At 47.1% G+C, this 26,804-nt stretch overlaps 1 protein-coding gene across 6 annotated transcripts in view; it reads left to right on the plus strand.

The window, feature by feature from the left end:
• Positions 1-26,804, plus strand: part of sema6bb (sema domain, transmembrane domain (TM), and cytoplasmic domain, (semaphorin) 6Bb) — a 155,400-nt gene that overhangs the window by 39,045 nt on the left and 89,551 nt on the right. For 2 of the 6 annotated variants that reach the window (XM_088313893.1, XM_088313894.1), the window contains exon 1: positions 1,599-1,687. The exons of 2 other annotated variants lie outside the window; for them this stretch is intronic. In XM_088313893.1, the coding sequence (XP_088170019.1) occupies positions 1,671-1,687 (17 nt within the window). In that variant the 5' untranslated portion in view covers positions 1,599-1,670. Of the gene's footprint in view, positions 1-1,598; positions 1,688-18,107; positions 18,150-21,726; positions 21,921-26,804 lie in introns of those variants that run through there. 2 more of the 6 variants (XM_088313897.1, XM_088313895.1) reach the window with 2 other exon arrangements.

Raw genomic sequence — 26,804 nt, forward strand, 5'->3', positions numbered from 1 at the left:
GAGAGAGAGAGAGAGAGAGAGAGAGAGAGAGAGAGAGAGAGAGAGAGAGAGAGTGTTAAAAAAGGGCTGCTGTACAAGGAAGCAGAGATATGAATTTACTTGTCATTAAAGTTGGTTTATTGTTCCCGCGGACATATTACGCGGAAGACCCAAGCATGTCTAATAGTTTATCCCGACAAGCGGGATGGTTTGCATAGGAATTGGCTATTTGACTTGTTTGTTTATTCTGCGTGTCATGTGTTAGTGTGCGAGGCCGAGGTTGACGGATTCGTGGGGTGGGGGGGTCTTGGCGTTGGTTATTGTTGATGAGTGAGGCCAAATGACTAGCAGACGGAGGCGCACAGACGAATTGTTGTAAAGTCGCGGTGGTAAATGACTCACATGTGTGACGGACTGGCGTGAACCCGGCCCGACCGCGTCTCATTAGCTGCTAGGCTACGTGTCAGGCTAGCGACCTCATTGTTTTCAAGCAGCAATCCGTCACCATCTTTTTGATCGTTTGATTCATTAGGAATTGCCTGGAATGGCTTATTAGTGGTCTTAAAGCAATTGAGGCAAAATGGGTACTTGCCCAGCTGGGAAGATGATTTGATGAAAGATGATGAACACTTCAAATAGTTTGCAATGCCGTTTCATGTTGTAATTAGCGTTAATACTGCGTTTAGCAGCTCGGAGAGCAAATTTTGGTTTTGATAGATTATGGCCCTTTTTGACTACTTGCATACAAATCCGTATATAGGTATACAGTAATTCTTTTCATATTTATGATTTCAGAATTTGCAGTATTTTTTTTGGGCGCCACCTTGCGGCGTCTTCTGTTGAAAGAAATATTTTGAAGTGAGGTGAGAGCCTCATTTGGTCATGCCACAGCCTTGTCTAATACCAAACAAGTGCTTTGTCGCCCTCTTGTGGTCATTAAAATAAAAATGATTGCAAACCTTTTTGTGTGGGCGTTAGATTACCGCAGGAACATTGTACCTTGATTTTGTGAGTGCTCCACCTTAACGAGCCATTGAGCGCAAACGGTGCAGCAACACATGTAGTCAGCTAATTATTTTCAGCCGTATTCTTTATCATCTGCGAAGAACAACTCATATTATTGAAACACAGTCTATATAAAGTACACATCTGTTGGGTTTTCCTAATTTAAAATACAAATATACCCGAAATGCCCCCTGTTTAGTGGTTCGGGAACAAACCAGCGATTGACTGCTGACCAGTCCAGGCTGGATCCTGTCTACCTCATTTTCCCGTTTTTTTGACTGCACAGTGGCTTGAGGAGTCGGATGACGCAATACTTGCTGTTTGTTTTGACTATCGCTGCTGACCTTGTGTGCTGAGACGCAGCGCCCACCAAACCACGAGCACCCCCCTCCTCACACACACACACACACACGCACACTTGACGGCTTCGCCCACATTGTCATGCGGGCACCGCGCGTCGTCTTGTGCCCTGCACCCTGACATTTTAGCTTTGCCCCCCTCTTCGCCCTGTCCCTTCTCGTTACGAGGCGCGTTCCATTGCTGTCACAATGGCTCTTTCAGCAGCATGTGCAGCTCCAGCTCGTGTGGCGTGTACGCGTATGCGTGCTTTTCCCGTCTGGCGAATCATTTATACGTAGTGCTTCTCAAAGGGCCAGAAATTGGGGATAGTATGTTGCATTTAGGAAATGAATGAACTGCTTCAGTGAGTATTTATTTATTTATTTATTTTTAATTTCTGCATGTCAAAAAACATTGCTTGCTTGAAGCTTACTTCCAAATATAAAAAAAAAAAAGTCGGTCTCGTAATCCTTAAGCCAAACTGATTAACTTATCCAGCTGCAATGAACCAAAAATGTCAATCAGCTGTCATCTTGAATTTAAAAAGGACCATTTAGCAATCAAATATATGAAAATCTTTATCTTTTCCTGGTTTGTATAATTTAGGTTCAGAGACGTCGCTTTCAACATCACGCACGATTGTAAGCTGTCATATGTGAGGCGCGAGCGATTCTTTTCCAAGTTCCTTTCTATTGAAGCTCATGAATATTTAGAAAAGTTTGAAAAGCCAAAACACTTAAGACGCTTTTCAACATTCAGCGCATCAAAAAGCGCTCCTCACTGCGTCCGCGCGGTCGCAGTCTGTCCATCTTTTCAAGTTTCCCTTCATTAGCCTCGGCCGTGTCGCGGCTGCTCTGCAAATTGGCCTCCGAAGAAACGAACGGCAGGCTGTGTTGATGTGAGGAGCTGCTGTGTCAGTAATCATTGACTGGCACGGGCTTTCCTTTCCCACAAAGGTAATTGATACGAGGGCGGCGGTCAAGAAATGATGACGAGGACAAAACAACAACACTGCCATGTCATCCATCCTTGACACTCATTTTGACATTTTTCGCTTTTAGGAGTGCGTCTTGTCGCATCGCCTGATTTTTTTTTTAAAAGTTGTTCTTTGTAGAAGGATTTCCCGCCATATGATAACACCAAAGCCTTTACTAATAGGAAAGTAGTAATTAGTCTGGAAAAAGTATCGTTCATTTCGACTGAGAGACCAAGCTCTTATGTTTGTCATGGAGAACCAAGTTTAGTCTGGGTCGTTAGTGGAGGTTTTCAAAATGAAGCCATTTCTTTTTAATTGTAATGTTGTAAGATAAATTTCAGGATCATAATTTGTGGTAGATTTACCGCTAAGCAATTATACCAATTTTATTTGGGGGGTGTCATGACCCGTGTCTGCCACGTCAGTGTTTTTGTTGTTATTTTCTTCCCTCCTTCCTGCCATGTGCCTTTTGTTATTGTTTTCATCACCTCCCTGCCATGTGCCTTTGTTATTGTTTTCGTTCTCACCAGCTACGCACCTGTTCCTAGTCATCATCACGCACCTGTTCCTAGTCATCATCACGCACCTGCTTCCCATCTGCTCCCCTAAGTACCCGGACTATTTAAACCTTCCAGACCGACAACGCAGTGTCGGGTCATTACCCTGTTTGCCTCCTGTTGCCACGTCACCTCGGACTCTCACGACTTGCGCTTCGCTCCCGTTGTTGCACTTGTCTTCGTTCCCTGTCCGCCTGGCTCGTTCCCGTCTCGTGTTTGGTCCTTGTCATCGTCCGGTTAGTCTCGTTCAGTTGCCTGTGTTGTTTCTTTGCCCACGCCCCGTTGTTCGTCCCCACCAAGCTCCACAATAAATCTCCTTAAAGCTTCACCTACCCCTGCTTCCTCGCTTCTTGGGTCCACCTCCTCATCGCCGCAAGGCGACTCCTGACAGAATGACCCGACCTCGAAAAAAGGACCCAGCGAGGGGCTCGCGGCGGCGTCATGGACACCGCCGCACGGACCCCCCCCACCAACCCGCCGATCAGCTCAGCGCCACGTCTGCCACGCTACCCGCTTCCCCAGATTACGAGGACTTGTTCGAAAAGACCGCCTACCTTTTGGACTCCCGCCGCGCTGAGTTGGGCGCACGACTGGCCCAGATAGCGGAGCAGGTGGCCTCGATCGCGGAGAAGGGCGCCGCCGCGGTACCACCCCGGGAGACTATCATGGAGCTGACAGCTCAGATGGTGGAGCTGGAGGTCAAGATGGTGGAGAGCATGAGGCTGGCACAGCTGGCCGACCGACAGCTGGCTGAAAGGCGTCCCGCTTCCACGTCATCTGCCGCAACCCACGTCGCCTCCACGTCCGTAGCAGCAACCCACGTCGCCTCCACGTCAGCTGCAGCAACCCATGCAGCCCCCACGTCAGCTGCACCGACCGTGCAGCCTCCGGTGCCTGCCCCTCACCAGCCTGCCGACCAGCCCCGTACCTCGTCTTCCTTTCACGGTAACGCCCTCGTCTTCCTTCCCGACCTTCCTCCACACTGTACCATTGATTCCGATTACGACGACAATTTTGATCACCAGGCCAATTCACCCACTCACGCTTTAGTTGATAATGATTTAGCAGATGATTCTGAGCACTATGCCCCGCACGTTTTTGTCGACTCGGATCACGAGTACGATGCAGACCACATCTACGCCTTGTTAGACGCTCAGCGCCACCCGGACACAGTTAGTACCAGTCACTTTTTCCCCCCCGAACCATTCCTGACACCTTTTTCGTTTGAGTCTTCCAAGACCACCTCCCAATCCACCTCGCGCACTTCACGTCCCAAATCACGTAGATCACGGCCACGTCGTTCCCCTCGTTCACCATCGGTTTTAGCACCTGCTCACGTTCCCCTGGCACCCCCTAGCTCGCGTTCACCAGCCCCTGTAACCTTGGTCCCGCGTGTTCCCCATTCCCCTGATTCCCTATGGCGGCAGGCTGATAGGGATCAGGGCCCCCGGTTCGGCTGTGCCCGGACCGACTGCTGCATCCGGCCCTCTGTCGCCCCCCCGCCAGCTACTGAACTTTGTCCCGGCTCCTCTCCAGCCGCAGCGTCCCATCCCGGCTCTCTGCCAGCTGCTGAGCCCCGTCTCAGCTCCCCGCTAGCTGCTGAGCCCCGTTCCGGTTCCTCCCCAGCTGCTGAGCCCCTTCCCGGCTCCCCGCCAGCTGCTGAGCCCCTTCCCGGCTCCCCGCCAGCTGCCGAGCCCCGTTCCGGTTCCCCGCCAGCTGCCGCGCCCCGTGCCGGCTCCCCGCCAGCAGATGAGTCCCGTTCCGGCTCCCCGCCAGATGATAAGCCCCGTCCCGGTTCCCCCCGAGCTGCTGGGGCCTGTTCTGGCCTCCCGAGAGCTGCTGACCCCCGCTCCGGCGCCTCGCCAGCGCTTCAAGTTCCTGTTCCGGCGGAGCACGTCCTGCGTCCGCCACAAGTCCCTGTTCCGGCGGAGCACGCCCTGCGTCCGCCACCAGTCCCTGTTCCGGCGGAGCACGCCATGCGTCCGCCACAAGTCACAGTTCTGGCGGAGCACGTCCTGCGTCCGCCACAAGTCCCTGTTCCGGCGGAGCACGTCCTGCGTCCGCCACAAGTCCCTATCCCGGCGGAGCACGCCCTGTGTCCGCCATCAGTCCCTGTTCCTGCGGAGCACGCCATGCGTCCGCCACAAGTCCCTGTTCTGGCGGAGCACGTTCTGTGTCCGCCACAAGTCCCTGTTCTGGCGGAGCACGTCCTGCGTCCGCCACCAGTCCCTGTCCCGGCGGAGCACGCCCTGTGTCCGCCATCAGTCCCTGTCCCGGCGGAGCACGCCCTGTGTCCGCCATCAGTCCCTGTTCCGGCGGAGCACGTCCTGCGTCCGCCGCAAGTCCCTGTTCCGGCGGAGCACTCCATGCGTCCGCCCCAAGTCCCTGTTCCGGCGGAGCACGCCATGCCTCCGCCACAAGTCCCTGTTCTGGCGGAGCACGTCCTGCGTCCGCCACAAGTCCCTGTTCCGGCGGAGCACGCCATGCGTCCGCCACAAGTCCCTATCCCGGCGGAGCACGTTCTGCGTCCGCCCCCAGTCCCTGTTCCGGCGGAGCAGGCCCCGCGTCCGCCACAAGTCCCAGTTCTGGCGGAGCACGCCTTGCGTCCGTCACAAGTCCCTGTCGCGGCGGAGCACGCCCTGCGTCCGCTACCAGTCCCGGTCCCCGCTGCGCCCGGCCCGCCGCGGCTCCAAGTCCCGTTCTCGGCGGCGTCCGATGAACCGCCGTCGCCACTCGCCTCTGGCCCTGCGGTGCCAGATGAACCACCGCCACTTCTCGCCTCCGTGTCGGCGGCGTCCGACGATCCACTACCGCTCCAGATTCCTGCCTCAGCGGTGGACGATGACCAGCCGCCGCCTGCCGCCCTTGCCTCGGCGGCATCCGACGAACCGCCGCCGCTCCACGTTCCTGTCTCAGCGGGGTTGGAGGACCAGCCGCCGTGCCACGTTCCGGTCTCGGCGGGGTTCGAGGACCAGCCGCCACTCCACGTTCCTGTCTCGGCGGGGTTCGAGGACCAGCCGCCGCTCCACGTTCCTGTCCCGGCGGGGTTCGAGGACCAGCCGCCGCTCCACGTTCCTGTCCCGGCGGGGTGCGATGACCTGCCGCCGCTCCACGTTCCTGTCTCAGCGGGGTTGGAGGACCAGCCGCCGGGCCACGTTCCGGTCTCGGCGGGGTTCGAGGACCAGCCGCCGCTCCACGTTCCTGTCTCGGCGGGGTTCGAGGACCAGCCGCCGCTCCACGTTCCTGTCTCGGCGGGGTTCGAGGACCAGCCGCCGCTCCACGTTCCTGTCCCGCGGGCACTCGACGATCATCCGCCGCTCCAAGTTCCCGTCCCGCCGGCGTTCGACGACCAGCCACAGCTCCACGTTCCTGCTTCGGCGGGGCTCGACGACCTGCCGCCGCTCCACGTTCCTGTCTCGGCGGGGTTCGACGACCAGCCGCCGCTCCACGTTCCTGACTCGGCGGGGCTGGACGACCAGCCGCCGCTCCACGTTCCGGTCTCGGGTGCGCCCGGACGTCCGCCTGAGTGTTCACGGGTGGACTTGTTGATCGGGCCTCCCGGACGCCCGCCTGAATGGCCCCGTCGGGACTCGCTGGTCTGGCCCCCTGGACATCCGCCAGACTGGCCTAGTTCGCGGGCCTTGGTCCCGCCTCCCGGCCGTCCGCCCGAATGGCCCCGTCGGGACTCGCTGGTCTGGCCCCCTGGACATCCGCCAGACCAGCCTAGTTCGCGGGCCTTGGTCCCGCCTCCCGGACGTCCGCCCGAATGGCCCCGTCGGGGCTCGCTGGTCTGGCCCCCTGGACATCCGCCAGACCGGCCTAGTTCGCGGGCCTTGGTCCCACCTACCGGCCCCCTTCCGCCCACCCTCGTTCTTGGACTTGGTTTCATTTTTGACTGTTTTCGTTTGGGACGTCTGGAAGCCGTCCCTTGAGGGGGGGGTACTGTCATGACCCGTGTCTGCCACGTCAGTGTTTTTGTTGTTATTTTCTTCCCTCCTTCCTGCCATGTGCCTTTTGTTATTGTTTTCATCACCTCCCTGCCATGTGCCTTTGTTATTGTTTTCGTTCTCACCAGCTACGCACCTGTTCCTAGTCATCATCACGCACCTGTTCCTAGTCATCATCACGCACCTGCTTCCCATCTGCTCCCCTAAGTACCCGGACTATTTAAACCTTCCAGACCGACAACGCAGTGTCGGGTCATTACCCTGTTTGCCTCCTGTTGCCACGTCACCTCGGACTCTCACGACTTGCGCTTCGCTCCCGTTGTTGCACTTGTCTTCGTTCCCTGTCCGCCTGGCTCGTTCCCGTCTCGTGTTTGGTCCTTGTCATCGTCCGGTTAGTCTCGTTCAGTTGCCTGTGTTGTTTCTTTGCCCACGCCCCGTTGTTCGTCCCCACCAAGCTCCACAATAAATCTCCTTAAAGCTTCACCTACCCCTGCTTCCTCGCTTCTTGGGTCCACCTCCTCATCGCCGCAAGGCGACTCCTGACAGGGGGGGCTGCAAAAATTGCGCCCCGCAGGGTGTATTTCCATGTATATCGCTATTCTACCCCAAAATGTCTCCCTGTGCATACAAAAGAAACCGACCTTCACTTGACTTCAATGTCATCTCATTTAAAGTACAATGTCATAAAAGCGGTTATTGTAGGAGGCGATTTCTGTCCTTACGATGCAATCTAATTTCCCTAATACAGTGGTAATGTACCCCGTAGGGCTCATTACCGGACTCTCGGGGTAACTGTTTGCAAGTAGACATCAAGCTGCAATAATGTACTTTTTAACGGGAATGAAACAAAAAGGCGTCACGTTGTTCCTGAAGGGCTTCCTCTATAGTTTTGTCGACAAGAACGACAACGCCCAGCTGCATTGGAGCACAATCACGTCAACGCCGAAAGATAAGCAGAGCTGCAATGTTCGTGTTAGCATTAGTGAATGGGATCGTTAATGTTGGCGTCTCATAAATGGCACATGCATTAAAGCACCGCTATGTTATTCATAACTCACTTGTAAATTTTTAGTAAACTAGGGCTGGGGAGGAAATATTTTTACTAACGTGTGGATTCTACTGTCATTAGTTAATTTTAGACTCCTCATTTTCACGTTCTACTGTCGAAAATGTCATTTTTGAGTGTGTTTAACTTTAGAAGGCGGTGCCTGGTGAGTGACGTGGGTGTCAGCGAATGAGAGTATAAAGCAGGCGTGGGCAAACTACGGCACGAGGGCCACATGCGGCCCGTTCAACGTTTTAATCCGGCCCGCCGAACTTGAAAATAATTAAGTTAATAAATCTTGTTAAAATTTCATTTTCTAATTGCTGTGGTTTTTTAAAGACATATATGTTGTTGTCATGCTTTTGTTCACTTTCATTTAAAATTAAATGTATTTTTGTTCTCCGATGAGGTGAGGTTACCAAAACACTCCATCCATCCACTCCTGGTCCGGCCCCTCTGTCAAATTTTAGAACCCGTTGTGGCCCGCCAATCAAAAAGTTTGCCCACCCCTGGTATAAAGTTAGCTGGTTGCTAACTAGCTAAACCGTTATCTCGTTTCCCTGTTGCGTTGACTTTGTAATTTGTTGCTATTGGCAGCTGTTGAATGGATATGTTAATTGTACATTTGTTCTCTTTCCATTTATTCGTGACAACCCATTTTTGTAATTTATTACATTTATTTAATTAATCGTTGCAGGCTGAGATAAAAGCTGCGAACGTTTTATCCTTTTGTTATTTTGACCAAAGCATATCACAGCCATTTTTTTTTTTTAAAGACACATTTGTGTGAAAATGCCACAATTTGTCTCCTTTAACAAAAGCAAGTGTTTTAAATAAGGTGAGGTAGACGTAATAAATGTAATTGCTTCATCGTGTCAAAATGTTGTTTTGACTTCCACTGAAGTCGCCTGCCGCTTTTTCCAAAAGAATTCTGCCGTAAACAGTGCGGAGTGATAATGAGCTACACTTCCAACAGTTTAAGGTCTTCTCACATCTCGTCTGTCATGCACTGGCTTTGAGTCACTTTGGAGAGGGATCGCGCTTTAAAAAAAACAAAAAAAACACATTTTAAAAGCCGCCATACCTCAGAAGCACAAAAAAAGGCCGACGTGCTGGGAAATGATCACCACGCAGATGCAAAAGGACCATTTGAGTCACCTGAAGACCTGGCCCCCGTGTTCCCTCCCAAACACAGCATCTACCAATGGCATCTTGAGAGTCTGTTCGGGCCCACGTCGCCATTTTCTCGCCACTTAAAGTCCCAATCCAATTTACAGTGGGAATGGAAACGCTCCAGACAGTTTAACACGGTGAGAATGTTTTTAAATGGGCGGCCTTGTTTCTTTATTAAACACCTCGGGAGGCGAGACAAAGACATAAACACAGAGTCACCGCTCCGAGATCCATTTAGGACGGGCTCTCGTATATCATCTGACGTTATTCCTGGCACATCGACTCGTCTTTCTGAAAGGATCCGATGGCCACCCAGTAGAGTTATTAGATGGAAGCACTTATCAATTTAAAAACGGCTAACAATAGATGATTTGTTGTCTCCCGCTGCACTGCCGCAGACTCTCTCTCTCTCTCGCTGCGATTACCGTCGTCAGATTTATTGCAATTAGATCAAACGCAAAGCATTAGGACGTCTCGACTTAACGTTTGAAAACACGCGTATTGATTTTTGATGCCTTGGAATTAAAAGCCGCTCAGCTCCTTTTCGTCGGCTGATGGCTTCCTCATCGTTTGGAGTGGAGCTGCACTACTCGGATGAACATTCCAGGATCCGCCCATGGTTGGCGAAAATCCGTAGGGTCGCCATATTGTAGAGGTCTGGCGGAAACCCCAATGGCCGTATTTGAACTAAAAGTGCGCATGGATGGAGTTTTCTTTCTTTTGGTATTTTGCTCGACTTAACGGGGCGTGTGCGCCGTTGTGGGATGGAACGTTGCGGCATCCCTCATTTGCATTCAAATCAGGGTGCTTGACATTGTCGCTGCGGGGAGCGCATGACATTGGCAGGTGAACTGCAAAATCCCCCCCTTGCGGATGATGTTGTCGGCCATGCTTGTGATTCTGGCAATTGAAAACCTGCACCCATGATCATGCCCCCTCTAAATCTGGTCAATTTTTGTATTTTTATTTCACAAATTGATACGACTGGTCTGTCGCCACTTTGTCAGATATTTATTTAAAGTCTTAAAAAATTGCTTGAGAATAACACTATTAACTGGCAAGATGTTTTGGGGAAAATGAGTGAAAATAGATTTTAGGTTTGACACATTTGGGTAATCCCGTTTTTTTCATCTTTGTATTTATCGCATCACTCATGGCTCTTAGACCTTTGGAAAAGAGTTTGGGGAAAATGTTGTATATTTCAACATCGCAAATCATTTTGTTGAACGTTAGCTTAATGCTAACATATGATGGGGAAATGGAAAAAAATAGGCTAACAAAAATTAGCATCCACGTTATGGTAATTGTAAACCTTACTTTACTTTAACACCCATGCCGGCATAAATTCTCTCTGATGTGAGGAAACATCAAAACAAAAATATTTCACCAATTCTCATGTGGTTTAAGACCTGTATGCAGCCAAGGGAGTTTCAATTTTTTTTTTTTAGTAATATTCCGTATATGCTATAAAGTAAGAAAAGTGAATTCATCCTGGGCAGGTCAAATTTCTGCTCCATTGAATTCCGTTTGGTGGGCTGTGTTGTGTTTGGCCGCGGCTCAGGAGCAGAGGTGTCGGGACGTTTGCCAAAGAAATACCACACAGCTCCACAAGTGCAACGGCTCTCAAACACAGATGTCTCCCTCTGGCTCTCACTCCTGTTGCTCGCTCCATCCACGCTTTTTTTTTTTATCAAGTGATTTCCATCAAATGCTGCAAAAGGGGTGGACCCACCACAAAGGATGCTGATCCAGGACTTTTCGTACATTCTCGTCAACATTCCCTTATTTCCTCTGTGAATAATGCATGAAACATAAGACGGGCATACGCGGGGAGGGTGTGTTATAGAACGCCGCTTTTTTTAGGACTCAGCAGAGGTGGGTACACGGGTCACATGATTTGGACTGGAGTAAGACTTAAGTTGTCGTCCGCACTCACAATCACACCCAGGGACAATATAGAGCAGGGGTCCTCAATCCTGTTCCTCGAGGGCCGGGGTCCTGCCTGGTTTTCCGTCTCTCCCCGCTTCAACAAACCCGATTGAAATAATCACATCATCAGATATCATTTGAATCAGGTGTGTTGCAGCAGGGAGAGATGGAAACCGGACAGGACACCGACCCTCGAGGGACAGGATCGAAGAGCCCTGTGTCAGTGTTTTTACTCAGCGTAACTCGCCCAACTTTTAAAGCGTTGGCATTTCTGTCCATTTATAATTATAGAGTAACAAGCGACGTTTCGCCACTTCATTTGTTTTGTCTGCTCTTTTGATGATCTGTTGAAAAATAAACTAAACGCTTGGATTTCAGTAGATAAAACGTCCACAGCAGGGAATGCGTTCCCGTAATGTGCCGTTTGTTTGGTTGACGGAAGAAAAGTTGTTTGCGAAAGTAGCGCGGCGTTTGAAGAGAGCACAACTTGTTGCCGATTCACATTAAGATTCCTCGGCGTTGGCATTCTCGCGTCTTTGTAGTCGTGCTTAAATGTGTTCGGTGTTGTTTGGACGCCTGGCAGATAAGGCAGCTTATCTTCATGGCTTAACATTTACAGGAACATTCAATCATCTACGGGGAATTGTGTCTATTTGTCTGACAAGCCATCACGGCGTCGTATTTTATTTTGGGCACACCTCAATCTTGCGCTTTTCCATCGACCCGATGAAGGACTATGTTTTATTCTGGGATGGCGTATTGGAGAGGGAAAAAAAAAAAAAGGGTCATGCAGTTGATGTTTTCGCAGCAAATCCTCCATCGAACGGGAAGAAGAGCGACGACTGACTGTCGCACACTTTAACTCATTGACTACCATTGACGGCTAAAGACGTCAAAGATCCATTTTTTTTTTTTTTTTTTTTAACACAGCTGGTAGTGAATGAGTTAATTGTACCGAGTCGATGCTAGCTGCCGCGCGCTAACGAGTCAGTGCCACATAAATTGGCGTATGCCCTGCAGCTATGCATTAATTATGGCATTTAAAATCAAGTGACTGTTGGAAGGACAGTGACTGTGTGAAATAATCTCACTTTTTTTTTTTTTTTTTTTGCTTCCATAAGAGAGGTGGAATACCTGCTAATGTCTTTGCTCTGATACGATAAAGAGCTCTGGTGATTGATTTCCACGCTGCCATGCCTGTGTTCCCTGAATGAATTAGACTCTGTCTCTTGGACCCCCCCACCCCCTCCTTCCTGTCTCTGTTGCGTTCGCAGAGCTCATTTGAAATACCTTAATGCCACTGGCAATCGTCTGCGTTCCGCTGGTGGCGTTTGCGAGCGGCAGATGTTAGGATTTCGGCAGCCTCGGAGACAAGCGCAAAGTGTGCCTCTCAAACAGTCGCAGTCTGAGCACACCATTTTTTTTTTCCTGCATTTGAGAATTCTCGAACACGGCTGAGCTCAGCACAGGAGATTACGGTGGAGGAAATCTTTGATTTTTTTTTTTTTTTTTTTCCTACCCGCTAATCCCTTTCAGGTTAAGAAGGAGAAAAGTTTATTCTTGAGTTTGTGCAGGCAACAATGGAGGTGAGGCAGCAAGGATTGGTCCAAGTGGTTTGGTCACGGATGAAGGTCCCAATTTAGAAGCGCTCGCTGCTTTTAGGGTGAAGACCGGTTGACTTCTGAACGCCAAGTTTGCTCATGACTCCTTTTGTGTTTGTGGTTTGAGACGCTGGTTGAAAGTTTGTTGTGGAAAATCGCCGTCTTTGATCTCTGGCTCACCCTCAGATTATCTCTGAAGATTTTGAATGCTCAGGTGAGCCTGATGCATCAATATTTGAATTACTCTTCCATTTGGGTTCCAATTTGAGTTGAGCTCAATTCTTACGAAGTAGTCTAGTTTGTTAGAGATGTCTTTGGATTCCGTTGTCATAATTGGTTCACACCAAATCTGTTGGAACGTTCCCAAGGCTTCATTCGGTGGCGTGTTCGCAACGCAGACGCTAATTCGCGCTCACGGAGAGGGGCGGGGCTTCGCGTTGTGACGACAACAGCGTTCCCGAGAGCAAACCTAGAAAAAAAAAAACAAGATTGCCGTCTTGGTCAAGTTAAAAAAAAAAAATGGATGTCCACAGGAGAACGTCCCGGAGCTGATTGGCTGCCCCGACGCAATGCGCAAAGAAAGTTATTGTTTTTTTAACTGCGCCAAAAGGGCGAATGTGCACATTTTCGCTGCTTCGTTCCGTGTACCTCCGCTTCAAAGGCATCATTCGCCGCACGGCACGCAACAGCGCCCGCTCGCGCGAACGCCTCTGACGTCAATTTAATCGCGCTGCCCGAAGCGGACACAACACCACATTCATACAGTCGCTACTTTTTGAGTTAATATACACGTAGCACGACCAGTTACTGTTGTATTTGGATTGCATGTTTAGTAAAATATTGAGCCGACGAATGAAGTTGAGTAAACACACGAGTGGCCACAATATAACTTGGGTCTATTTTTGAATGAAGAGGTAACATCGGGAGACCTGCGTTATGAGAACAGAGTTAAAAAAAAATCTTTAAGTCCTGATGTAGATCCTCCCTTCCCCTCCTCCTCCTTCCCACTCCTCCTTTCTTGCAAACTTTAGAGGAGTGCTGCAGGCGGAACAAGCAGACAAGCTTTTGATCTCCATGATGATGGCGACCAACTCCTCGCCTCCCTCCCCTGCTCGTCTCTCGCCCACCGACATTCACGACGCGTCTTCCGCAGACGTGCGGGTAATCACGGTCGAGCCGAGCGATCAGACCTTTCGCCTTCTTTCCTTCACATCTTTCTCGTGGCCAATTCTGCTCTCCGTCATAACGTGACGCCTGCTTCCTCTCACGCCGTGACTTCTGGGCCGAGGGCACGCGAGATGTCGCCGGCTTCGTCCCGTTGACATGTTCGTAATGCATTGTGCGATGGTTGACAGGTGTGAAGCGACAAACAAGGTGATGTCGCATCTCTGTCAGCAAAAACTTGGAAGGCGGCCCCTGGGAACCATTTTAAATTCAATGTGACTCCGCCTACTTGCAAATATTTTGGGGGTGAACCTATCCTCCATTATTCGCAGAGAAACAACTTGCGCTTAGGCTAATGCTATGTCTAATGTAAAAACACTGCTTTGCCGCCATCTAGTGGCATATTGGTATCAAGCAGCTACAAAGTATGTCGAACTGAGAGGTGGAAAACAGTTGGTTGACAAATGTTCTTTAAACCAGGGTTGTCAAACTAATTTTTGTGGATGGGCCACATCGTCGTTATGGTTTCCCTCAGAGGGTCGTTATCGCTATGATAGTCAGGATAGTCAGTAATTATTTGTTCAGCAATTTTTAAATGTATTTTAAAAGGGGAGGATTGGTAACAAATAAATGGCAATATCTCATATCAATGATAAAAGTGAAGAAAATGTGCCAGAAACAGGAAGTCCACACACCCGCGGGCCACATAATATGAGGTCGCGGGCCAGATCTGGCCCCCGCGCCTTGAGTTCGACCCCGGTGCCTTAAACAATTTTTTTCTTAACAATACCAAAGAGATTATCTTGTTGAAATGATCATTTTAATTTCAACAAATTGTCCCAGTCACACCCCATTTGTTACCCTTCCAGTCTGCCAGTTAGCCATGCTCACCTTTTTTTAGGCTACCCTGATCACTAAATTGTTGGCAACACACCCATGCAAAACTCACCAGCACATTTCCATGCTTTCATCTGATCTTGTTGTTCTCCTGAAGATCCACTCAGTCATCTACCCCCAACTTTGAGTTTGCCTTTGTTGATTTGCTGCAACTCCAAAGTGTGAATCTCAGCGTCTTTGCTATCTGTGGATTAAGGAGAATTACGTGACCCCCTTCCCAATCTTCAAAGTCTCTTTATCTGGACATTGACATTAACGACTCTTTATGTGGACTTTGAAGTTATCGGCATTCCTGCTCACTCGTTTGTTGCTGGAATTGCCGTAGTCGTCTTTTCCAACTATTCCTATCGTCGGCAATGCTGCGTTTGGGTTTAAAAAATAAAAAGGCTCAACAGCACACAATTTTTTTAAAATCTCTGATTTATATGCTGCTGTTGACTGGCAGGTCCCTGGCGTACGCTGCCTCCTACACAGAAAATGTCAGCTGGGATCGGCTCCAGCTCACCCGTGACCTTATTGAAGAGCATTGATGGTCGGATGAATGGAATTTTACATTACATCGCCGACTCTGGATTAAACTCCGACCTTGTCCGTTGATTGCAATTTTATTTAGCTCCGTTTAAGTCGCTCCCTTCCCTGAAGACCGGCTCGACTGTATTTACTGAAGCGCTCAACTGTAACTAAGAAAGATGACTCCACTTTGCGGGTGTGTGCGTGTCAGATGAACTAACACATCATATTTCAATACTTGGTCAAGCGGCCCACACATTTGCAGCTGTCGGACTTGTAACATGTGACTGGAAACCGGTCTGGACTGGCCAGATGAGACTTGAACAACGCTCTCGGATTACTTGACCCGCCCGACCTAGCCAAATGTTGGGTGAGCGTGCTTGTAACCACACTCGGCCTTTGTTGAACAGACCGCGCACCTGCAAAAGCAACTGCAATCTTTGATATGTAGAAAGTGAGAATGAGCTGTTGCCGTGTTGGCATTTGTCACAATATTTTAGCGTCACTCTTGGTTTGGAGTTGAGGTGGAAATTTCTCTTCAGGCATTTGCGTGTCAAGAATCTTGTAATATTTCAAAGTGTTTATTTATATGTGTAAATAAAAAAAAATCTTATTGTTTTATCTCATTTGTTTAATTGATTTATATTTTAATTGATATAAAACGTGGTTATTAAAAGTTTACACACCCTCTGTTCAAAAGCTAATTTTTTTGCAATACAAAAAATGTAATTCAAATTTTTTTCCCCCCAATTTGTGTGACCTTCAAATTAGGGGAAGAAAAACACTTTTGGAGGATGGAAAAATCGAGCTTATGTGGTTGCACAAGTGTGCACACCCTCTTCAAACGGGGCCGTGGGCATGTTTAGAATAAGTCGGTCTCATTCGCACTCATGTTAAATGGAAGTCAACACTCACCTGGCACCATTTAGAGCAGGGGTGGGCAAACTAGGGCCCGGGGGCCACATGCGGCCCTTTAGACGTTTTAATCCGGCCCGCCAAACTTGAAAAGAATTTCATGAATAAACCTTGTTCATGTTTTGTTTTCTAAATACAAAAAAAAAATCTAAATGTTTTTTCAAAGACATACATATCATTGTAATGCTTTTGTTCACTTTTATTTAAAATTAAATGGATTTTTCTTTCTCTCCGATGAGGTGAGGTTACCAAAACACTCCATCAATCTCCTCCTGGTCCCCTCTGTCAAATTTTAGAACACATTGTGGCACGCCAATCAAAAAGTTTGCCCACCCCTGATTAACCTCAAATAAAGTTCAGATGTTTAAGTAGGCCTTTCCTGACTTTTTTGCTTACTTTAACTTTGGTCTGTTTAATTGCAGTTACTTGCTGCTGAGTTACTTCATTACAGTTGGTTATAGTTTCTTACTTGGTTGCAGTTACTTATATCTAAATGGGGACTGTGTTTAAAATCTACATCACATTCAAACTCTCGTAAAAAGGGACTCAGCACACACTTGCCACCATTTAAAGTGCCGACCACAAATATATTGCAGGTGTTCTGGTAGGCTTTTTCAGAATTTTAGGATTTTTTTTTTTTCCTTTGAAGGATTTGTCCCAGCAAAAAAAAAAAAAACATGCCAGATTTTGGAATTGGTTTCATTGCACCATTAGACATTTCCCATAAGCAATTTTTTAAAATCGTTTTCTTGAGGTTTTTTTTATTAATGAATTTCTTAATTTGTTTTTTACAAAATTGTAATTGTCCCTCACTTATTGGTCGATTCTCCTTAATTCCCCCAAATTCCAATTATTCAATCCAATTTTGGATTCTTCCAACATCCTGCAGAAATGTGCCACACTTGGAATCTGTATCATGCCGTGCAGACAAAAAAATTATTCGTTTTGTAACTATTGATCGTGCTGATTCTTTTCATTCAGATTATTGTAGTGAGAGCCAGCAAATGTGAGGCAAGCATTGCGATCAAGCGCCCGCGTGTATTGCTTTTCGTATTCTACCCGTCCCATTCACTTTGAATGAAAACAGGTTCGTTGTGTCGGGATTCAAGAGGGATAACAGGGCAGGTGTGTTTTCCTCTTCGGTTCCTATCGCTTACTGATTGGGGCCTTGCTCGCATTTTGCCTCATCTCTTTCAGCCTTCCTTCAGTTCTTCTCGTCTATATGCTGTGGGAGTGATGTTTAGACTCGGCAAAGCCCTCCATTAGGGCGGAGGTACGTGCCAGAAAAGGTCGCGGTGTTTTTCTATTTCCTCCTCTCAATGAAGATGGGATAAACAGACCGAGAGGTTAAATGCAGGCAGACTTCAGCTTCCCCTTTTCCAGGATAAAGGCTGTAGATCAGTGGGTTTTTTTTTTTTAGCTTTTCAAAAATAGCTCCTAAGAAAATTCGTAACTTCCTAATTTTGACCAACAATGAAATGTAATCATGAGCTCATGCATGTTTCTCCACTGATCGACTTTGCATTCGCATTTCCTTGCATCTGCGTTGTTTTAGCACGCAATGACAAATATCTGGTGCTGGACTCTCCTGGAACAGTTTTTTTTTGGGGGTTTTAAACATTTTGCAGGATGGCCACTTGGGATGCGTTGAATCAACGGAAGCTTGATTATTGCACTTCATTTGGGATTATTTAGAAATTAGTTGCTATGTTTTTAGAAATTCCAAAATATGATGTTATGTTACCTTATTTGATTCCTTGCGGATGGGCACTCGGCATCCAAGAAGAGCAGAAACAATTGTTTTCCAGAGTGACCTGATTTATCAGTACAAGAGCAGGTGAAGCGAGAGAGCGAGAGAAAGAGAGAGAGAGGGGGGGGGTAGTTAATGTGACAGTCAGAGGCAGGCTCGGCCATCAGGACGAGGCGAGGTGAGCACCGAGACGCTAATGTGGGCCGCTGGCGAGCTAGCGGAGCAGCAAGTCGTGTATCAAGCAACGTGACGCGTAGGCTGGAAAGCGCAGATAGGCGTTCATTAGTCAAGAAACAAATTCTCTCCAACTTTTCCCTCCAACACGCATTCCCTCAATTTAAAGTTGGAAGACACGGAAAGAGGTTAGAGAGAAAGTCTCCCGAGAGTTGCGCTCGCTTCTGTATATGCCACCTTTTCACTTCTACTCTTCCTTGCTTCACTCGGTCTATCCATCAGTCTAAGTAGTCTCTCGCTGACATTTCCAAACTGCGTCTTTTTGTATTTCCTCCAAATGTCATCCCCCGGTTGCGGTTTCTGTACCATCAGTTGTAATTGCATTTGCACTCGCTTTCCGAGTGGTATGTTGTTTGTAATTACAGCATGATCCAAATAGTGCGCGCTTTCCTTGTTCTCAGCAGAATTCTATTTGCTGCTGATGCTTTTTTTTTTTAAACCTTCCGCTGTTGCCTGCCTGGAATAGTGAAAAACAACGTGTAACCTCATAAAATGTTTGTAATTGCATAAATTATTACATTTTGTTTCAAAATAAATCTGGAAAAAAGTTGTGCTCACTCAGTTGAACTTTTTCTCGGGTGAACATAACGTCAGAGAGGTTTTTCCTGTCAGGTTTTAAGACGCTGTGATTGACTGCAGCGTTCGATACGGTGGACCACAGTATTCTGTTGGCTCGTTTATAGTCCCAAGTGGTCATTAGTAGGAGCGCTCTAGAGTGGTTTGGCAGACAGACGTTTTTATTTGAGCTTTATTCTGAGTCCCGCATTGCCCACTATTTTATGGCGTTCCACAGGGATCAATTCTGGGGCTCCTGCTTTTTTTTTGTTGTATTTGCTTCCCCTGGACTCCATCTTAAAAATAATGTTAATGTTAATTTGGTATCGCTTGCCATCAAGTTACAATGTATTATGTAATCGTGGTCGACGATGCTAAATATTTTTTTTGTTTTTCAATCACACGTTGTGAACGTTGGGGATAATGCGAAGAAAACTGGTTTCTAGACTTTCTATTTCTTTGCTGTGTCTTAGCTAGGGAAAATGCACTGTGATATGTTGCTGTCTCCTTTTTGCTGCTGTGCCATCAGTCTCCGCTCCAAAAATAATTGGTCTGATTGATTTGTTCAGCGAGGCATCTCTTTTATTTATTTATTTATTTATTTATTATTTGTTCGGCGAGCCATCTCTTTTATTTATTTATTTATTTTGTCTGCATTTTACTACTTCTAATTGGATAACTGACTGACCCAAACCATAGCCACACTGTATGGTGGAACATCAGAATCAAAGGCTGTTTTGGGGCGGAGGGTCATAACCTGATTTTCATTCAGACTGACCATCAGAAGTTGTGATTACCAAGTGACACAGTTTTCCTGATTCAAAGTACTTCATGTCTGGCAGTAAGGATTAAGCATGTGTTCCCTTTTGGAAAAAAGTGCTGTTTTGTTTACACAGACGGTCTCGCTGTTTCGAGTAAACTATTATGTCATGTGGTTCCCTCATTCAATTTGAAACACTCACTGACTGCATTATTCGGTACACCTTCCCTAATCTAATTCAATCCAGTTCCAGATCGAGATCAAGATGGGATTAATACTGCTCACATTTTCTCAACTCGAATACCTCTTTGAAAGTGTCGATCATCACCAAAAAGAGCATTTTTAATCTTTGGACAGGATAGTAATGGTGATAGCACATACTTATGATATGATGTCAAGTTTTTTTTTATTCCATAAAACTAAAAAAAAAAACTAATAATAAAAATATTAAAAAAAAAAAAAACTAATCAAATTCAAAATTCGAATCAAAATTAATTATGATGCTCTATTAAAACACCGGGCTGGACATAAGTAACACTCTTCAGGTGTCTTGTCTCCCATTACACGAAAATGGGATTGGCCCGTTGAAGAGAAACGAGGTGACGGCTCCCGCTAATTCTAACTACAGTCCTTTAAATTTAATGGTTGCACTTAATTAGTTTTTCTTTGTTGCTATTCTGGTTGGGGACCACTGATTTGCAGCACCTTCTAAAACCCAACAAATGTGCCGTTTTGTCGCCGCCGAAACGGCTCCAACCAAACCAGTATTGAATCTTCCTGCAACGACTGAATTCTCATGACACTGATCGAGTTATCTTAGGATTCGACCAGACGACGCGTCTACAAAACAATAAGTGGGTTAGCGTTTCCCAGCGGACCTTTGATATCGTCCCGCCCCTCGTGAAGTCACCTTGCGGCAATGTTGATCATCTGACCCTCAAAAGCTTGTCTGAATCAAATTTCCAATCTTTTGAGCCACAACACTTCGCGACAGGGTTCGAACATCTCGCCAAAGCCTCGGGGCGTCCATTGTGCGACGTCGGGTCCCGGCACACAAAAGCGCTGACGTTCGTTTACCGGGAGTAACGTGAGCCCGCTCAGTTCTTGCGGTCTGGTGCTACGTTGCTTTACTTGGTGGTGTCGTTTACCGGCGTACAAAGTACGGCGTCCATAAAGCAGCCGGTAACGCAATACGCCCTCGGATGATTCCCAAGCATGCCGCTGTCACGCACACCACCGAGTCTCCCAACGTCGCAGCTCGGCCGGACGGAAGAAGAGAAACCCGATAGGCCGACTGCACTTTGACACCGGCGCAGACGCAGCCACCAGAGTGTGAAAAAGCGTAACTGAGTCGAGAGAGAGTGAGCTGGTGTTCGATATCGATTAGTATTTGATCCCTGTCAGTCGCTCTTCTCCCGCAGGCTCCGTGTTGACCTTCACTCACAGTCTGCTATCGCGCAAAAGCTTTTGTCGCCCGGCACGAGTGTGATCGCTTACCCTTCACAGAGACGGCGTCGGGGGTGGAGGGGCGGGTGAAAAACCAAAACAAAGGGAGTCTAAAGAAAGGATTTGGCTTTGGGCAAATGATGGAAGACAAACGGAGTGACTCAAAAGGTCCATTATGAGTGCAAGGCGGAGAGGAGGGATGGATGTCAAAGACGAAGCCGTGAATACATTTTGGGAAGCCTTCGTTGAATGGGCCAGTCTGCTTCAGCAACTTATTGCTCTTGGCCGCCGTCCACTTTGCGCGCGTAATCAGACGCACTTTGATAACGGTCGTTGCCAGAACGGTGCCAAGTGCGCATTAGCCGTCTACGCTAATGTTGTTACTGGGCAGACTCCTCGCTCCTCATGCATATCTGAGGTCACCAGAGAACTGGGAGGAACCCTTTAGTCCTCTGCTAACTTGTTTTTTTTTAAACTTGGATTTGCATATTCATTTTTTTGTGAAGATTTTGAATATAAAGCCACCATATAACTCAAGCTGGCTTACCTTGTCTTGATACCAAGTTAATTTGTGCGCAGACTTATCTCAAATCATATTTCACCATTGAAATGAATGGGAATGACAATTATCCGTTCTAGAAAAAAAAAACATAATTGTTAATGTGACGAAATATACCTCTATGATGTTTTTCTTTCTCAAAACACACCGTAATGAGACAACTGATAAACAAGGCAAAGAAAAAATATTAGAGGCAGTCAGCGGGTTTAAGGGCGTGACCTAGTTAGTGACTGTGCTGCAGTTGGGTTGGAGAGTCTGTCCATCTTCTTTCTTGTTTTCATTTCGTATTTGTGTGCTAGTCCGAAAGTATGACTGTGGCTCTCCTTGCCCACATACGAGGACATCGCGGTACCTTCATCGCTCCCTCTTTCTAACTTCCTTCTAGTGCCGGTGTATCTGAAGATGGATCATTCATGACAACCCTGGTCGCTGGACTCCAAAATTTTGAGAACCCCTGTCTTCAGGGGTGAAAACTCAACTTCCACCTCAACCACCCTGCAGTCTTTTCCGTTGAAGTGCTCGCCCACCCCCCCCCAACACCCCCGCCAATCCACTCCAGTGCTGCTCCCCATCTCATCGGTTAGTATCTTTTCTTTGCCACTTCCTTCCGCTCTGCCTTTTACTGTTAAGTCATGTTTTATAGTTGTATTTGCCGGCCGGCCCGCCTGCTGAAATAGAATTGCCTCTTCCGACACGGGCAACTGTTTCCACGGTAACCGAGACAGGAAGGCGACGGCCAGAATGTTGTTATCCGCTTCCTGATACACGCCGCGGTCCTTCATTGTGGGCTTTAGTTACGACCGTGATGGACATATTCCATAATGGTTGATGATTCGACCTCTGAACTGGTTGTTGGGATCTACGGGGGGGGGTCAGTTTCAGATGTGCATAAATGTACACGCACTGACTACATTTCCAGGCTATATCACTTGTATTAGCAAGTTGCTAACGGCTACATATTCTACATGATAAGAAGCATCAATGTGAAGAATAGGATCATCATTTCTTAATTATGTTAGGCCAGCAGAGAAGGCCTTGCAGGCCTTGACCGCCCACCACTGAGTATACTGTACCATCTGTGATATGCCATATGCTCTGCGATATACAATACTGTCGTCGACTATCGTTTGCTGTACTATGCAATGCTCGACTACACGACTTTTTTTTCCTTCTATTTGCATGCTTGCATCTTTGAGTGGAGGAGTCAAACATGAGCTGATGTTGCTTTCTTTTGGTGGATGAGCAGGTGATGCATTGTGCTTTCACAGAAGGGAGCCCTGGCTGACGTTTGTAAGGAGAACGGGCAGCTTTGCAGCCGGCATTTGCCTAATCACTTAATCTTATCTTTTATTACCCCGGAAAGTGGTGGTGCTGCCACTGCAGACGTTTCCACTCTCTGCAGTTTTGGACGCTTTGTCAGAGGCAGCAGAGAGGAGGCTGACAATCATAAGACTGTTTCTTCACATTCTCATAGTGCTCCCGGGAATTTTTTTTTTTTTATTATTTATTTTGGGGCCAATGTTCTAGGAAAATATTATGTTTCCCACGTTTTTTTCTTTTTTTTTTTAAAGGAAGCAATGGTGTGACTACTCTGCTGTAATCATTTCACATACTCTGGAATAGGATCAACCCAAGCATCCAGGCATCACGCTCTAAGATGCTTTTCTCTGACTTGTGACTGGGAAGGGAGCACACGTATTCAAATTCTTACTTATCTCCCAAATAGCTGGCTGAAAAGCTTACATTTTAACATCACCCCTGAGCACTTACAGATTAAACACATGAAAAATTAAAAGTTATACAAATTAAAGGCACACTTGGATGGGCTGAACATTGGCACATATATAAGAGGAATGCATGAAAAATAACAAAATAAAAGACTCTGTAGTGATTTAGGGGATTTTTGCGATGAGATTTACAAAAAAAATGGTACACCCCTGCTTGATTTATCCATTCTATTGTCTAAAACGGCAAAGAATCGCCACCAAAATCACTTCTACTTGCAAAAATATAAAAATGTTTTGACATTTTGGATCAAACGTGAGCTCACCTGAACAAAAACCATGATCACCACCATAAAATCCAAAACAACATGCCATTCCCTTCTTCAAAGAGCATGAATGCGCACACGAACCCCGAAGGTGATTGGTCGTATTTTTCGGATACTTAGCTACGCTAAAGTTTTATTAAGCTGACAACCGGTAGCCAGGCATGCGTTGAAAAGAAACTTTGTTGCTGGAAAAAAAAACTGAAAGCCGAAAGCTGCCACACGGAAACAAATAAAACATGAACAAGGTTTATTCATTTAATTTTTTTCCAAGTTCGGCGGGCCGGATTAAAACATTTAACGGACTGCATGTGGCCCCCGGGCCATAGTTTGCCCACGCCAGCTCCAACCTGAGCACACTTCCATTTGCAACATGAACATGTCAGCGCAGTACTTTAAGATGACCATTAACAGACTTGTTTTGTCCCCCCCCCCCCCAATGTGCGCCATCACTCGCAGTTTCCTGGCCGCCCAAAGATAAACCCCGACACCCACTCGATTGCAACTCTAATCAGAGAGGACATTTCACGGCTGCCTCTTCGGCTGCCAATAGATTCCTGTTTGTTATTCATGTCCCGCGTAGTGTCACCGGTGTTCCTATAAAAGGGGCTGAGATGAGACTCGGGAGGCAGGCCTGCCTGCTCGTTGGACATAGTTTGGTCCACATTAGGAGGAGTCGGCTTGATGCCGGCGGTGGGCGCTTTTGAGAGGGGGAGCTATATTTAGTGTGACCTGAGTGGCTGTTCGGTGGGGGCGGGGGGTCGGGTTTGGGTGGTCGGGGTGGGCGCTAGGTCAGGCGGGGAGGCAAGGGAGACTGGTGTATTGGGGGGGGGGGGTACTATAAAAGAAAACAAGAGCTTCACAGTCAAAAAAGTTTGACCCTATTTTCCTAAAATGTCTTGAAAAAGAAAAAAAAGAAAAAGTTAATTCCCTCTCGGTTCCGCTGCAAAGTGAATTTCATTGATCTCGTCTTTCTGTTGAATATTATTTTTAATGAGATGGGTGAAGCCTTCCGCATGTTCCCATTGAAATCATTCTTAACGATTAAACAAATCGATTATTATGCCCGCGACGAGTTGAAAGAAGATGATTTTGCTCTCCTCTGTTGGTATTTGACTACATTTTCCTGATCTTAATTCTTTTTTTTTTTTTTATTTTAAGATTATTTTTAATGGGATCGAAAAGGGTTTCTGAATTGTGATTTGGTGATTGAATTAGAGCTGAGTGATTTAAAAAAAAAAAAAAAAAATCAAACTGTAAATCTCCACTGCCCTATCAAAAATGCATTTGCGATTTAAAATTCCATTATTTTATCAAGGTCGCATGTTTAAAAATAAAAAAACAAATCTAAAACAAGCAATAAATTAGTCCCTCTTACAAAAATATTGAATTACTTATTTTATTATCCATAAATTTTTTGTTCTTATAGGTTAGGCTCACGCGAGCACGCCAGACTAAACTTGGGCAATGAGCCAAATGCTGCTTCACCAAGTCTAGCTTGAAGATCAGATAACGCTTATCTGCCGGCTCTCGTGAATTTCCAAGATATTCCCGTCTCGCAAAAAATGCTTTATTGGGCCATCAGTTCAAAGCAGGATGGTTAGTTAATAAAAGATGAGGCATTTTCAGTGGACCCAAGAATGTTTCTGGTTTTGTCTGCGATCCAAAACTGTCATGAGGGCGAGCTCGCTTGTGTGTGTGTGTGTGAGAGAGCAAACGTGAACAAATAGTTGCATACTTCAAGGTAAAGAAGAAAAAGAAACCGGTGGGTGGAGAATGGATGATGGTGAAGCAGTTGCCAGGGCGACCGTGCTCAGTTTGAAGGCGACACATTGCGTTAGCGGTCGCTGGCTAATTCGGACCTCGCAGCCAATCGCAAAAGCGCTTCAAAGCCACCCTTTGCAACGTGTGCTCAACCGTCTGACGGGACATTTGTGGCCATCCGGCGCTTATCGTGGCAGGCATGCCCGGCATCGTCTTGGACAAATAAGTCGTTGGAGGTGGCAATCAGACATGTTGCCGAGCTTGTCACGCATGCACGCACACAGCAAAGCAAAAGCAAACGGCGGTTGTCACGGATGCCCTTAGTCTCTTGTTCAGTAACACATCCATAACCTTTATTTACCTTGTTGTTGTGCCATACTCTCCACAGTCTCCACTTTGCTGCCGCGCTCCATTTTCATGCTGCCTGCATTCTCCTTTAGACCCGAAGCTGCTCCATGTTACTCCATTAGGTCTTGTTTTTGCTCCCCTTGAACTCCTCTGGTGTTTTAGTGAACCCTGCAATGTTATACTCCACAGTCTCCACTTTCCTTGCAGCTGTCTATTTTATTCCTGCCCTCATTCTCCACTTGAGTAACACACACAATTACTTGAGTTTACATTATTGCTGTACTTTCTTAGGCTGGACACTGCAAAATTGTACTCCACAGTCTCCACTCTACTGCTGCGTTTTTTGTTGCTGCCCTCGGTCTCCTCTTGAGTAACATTAAAAATGTAGCTTACCCCGTTGCTGTGGCTTACTCTGTGAATTGCAGCTTTATACTCCAGAGTCTCCGCTTGGTTGCAGGGGTTTCCTTGGTGCCCTTAATCTCCATTTGAATATCACCCATGATGTAAAAATGCGATTGAAACAAGTTAAGTTACCTGCTTCCTTAACTAATCCACTGTCCTCTTGAATAAAACACACTAGCGTAGCATGTTGCAGTGCCTTACCCTAAACGCAGCTCCATAGTCTCCACAAAACTCCAGCAATCTGCTTTCTTGCATCCCTTAACCCCTCTTGAATAACACACATGGTAAGATATATTAGTTGGTATTAAATTGACCTATTCTCACATACTCTCTTAACGCTGCAGTGTTAATAGTCCACAATCTCTACTTTGCTGCAGCCCTCTTGCTGCCCTCAGTCTCCTCTACAGTAAAAGTTCGTACTTTGCCGTGCGCAATGAGTAATAAAAGGAAACCTCACATAGTCCTCCATTGTTAGCTTGTCTCACTCGGGCTGATGCGTTCAACGGTGCGTGGTTTCTGCAGTTTCCAGTGACAAAGCGCCCCAAAATATTGAGCGTGCTGCGGAAATGTGGCGATAGTGTTAATAAGCAAGTCGCAAGTGTAATTCAAGACAGGAGTCCAGATATCCCCTGATCACTAATAACATACTGCCGTAATAATGTCCGCTCCCATTGTGAAGTCCCCGTTGAGCAGAAGCAGACGGTAAACTTGAACTTTGGCTCTTCCCATTCCACATGGGCTGCGGGGGTTAGTTTGGAAGAGGGGGGGGGGGGGGGTCAACACTATTTACAATGCAGTCAATTACCCAATGTGTCTTTTGCTAAGTTAGTTTATGTGTTTCCCATTTTGTATTATTTTCTTGCCAAATGGGGGAAGGACTCCATTGAGGATGCAGAATGTCA

The sequence above is a fragment of the Idiotropiscis lumnitzeri genome, chromosome 13 (assembly GCF_059441095.1).
Source record: "Idiotropiscis lumnitzeri isolate Australia: NSW breed Sydney's pygmy pipehorse chromosome 13, RoL_Ilum_1.0, whole genome shotgun sequence".
Taxonomy (NCBI): domain Eukaryota; kingdom Metazoa; phylum Chordata; class Actinopteri; order Syngnathiformes; family Syngnathidae; genus Idiotropiscis; species Idiotropiscis lumnitzeri.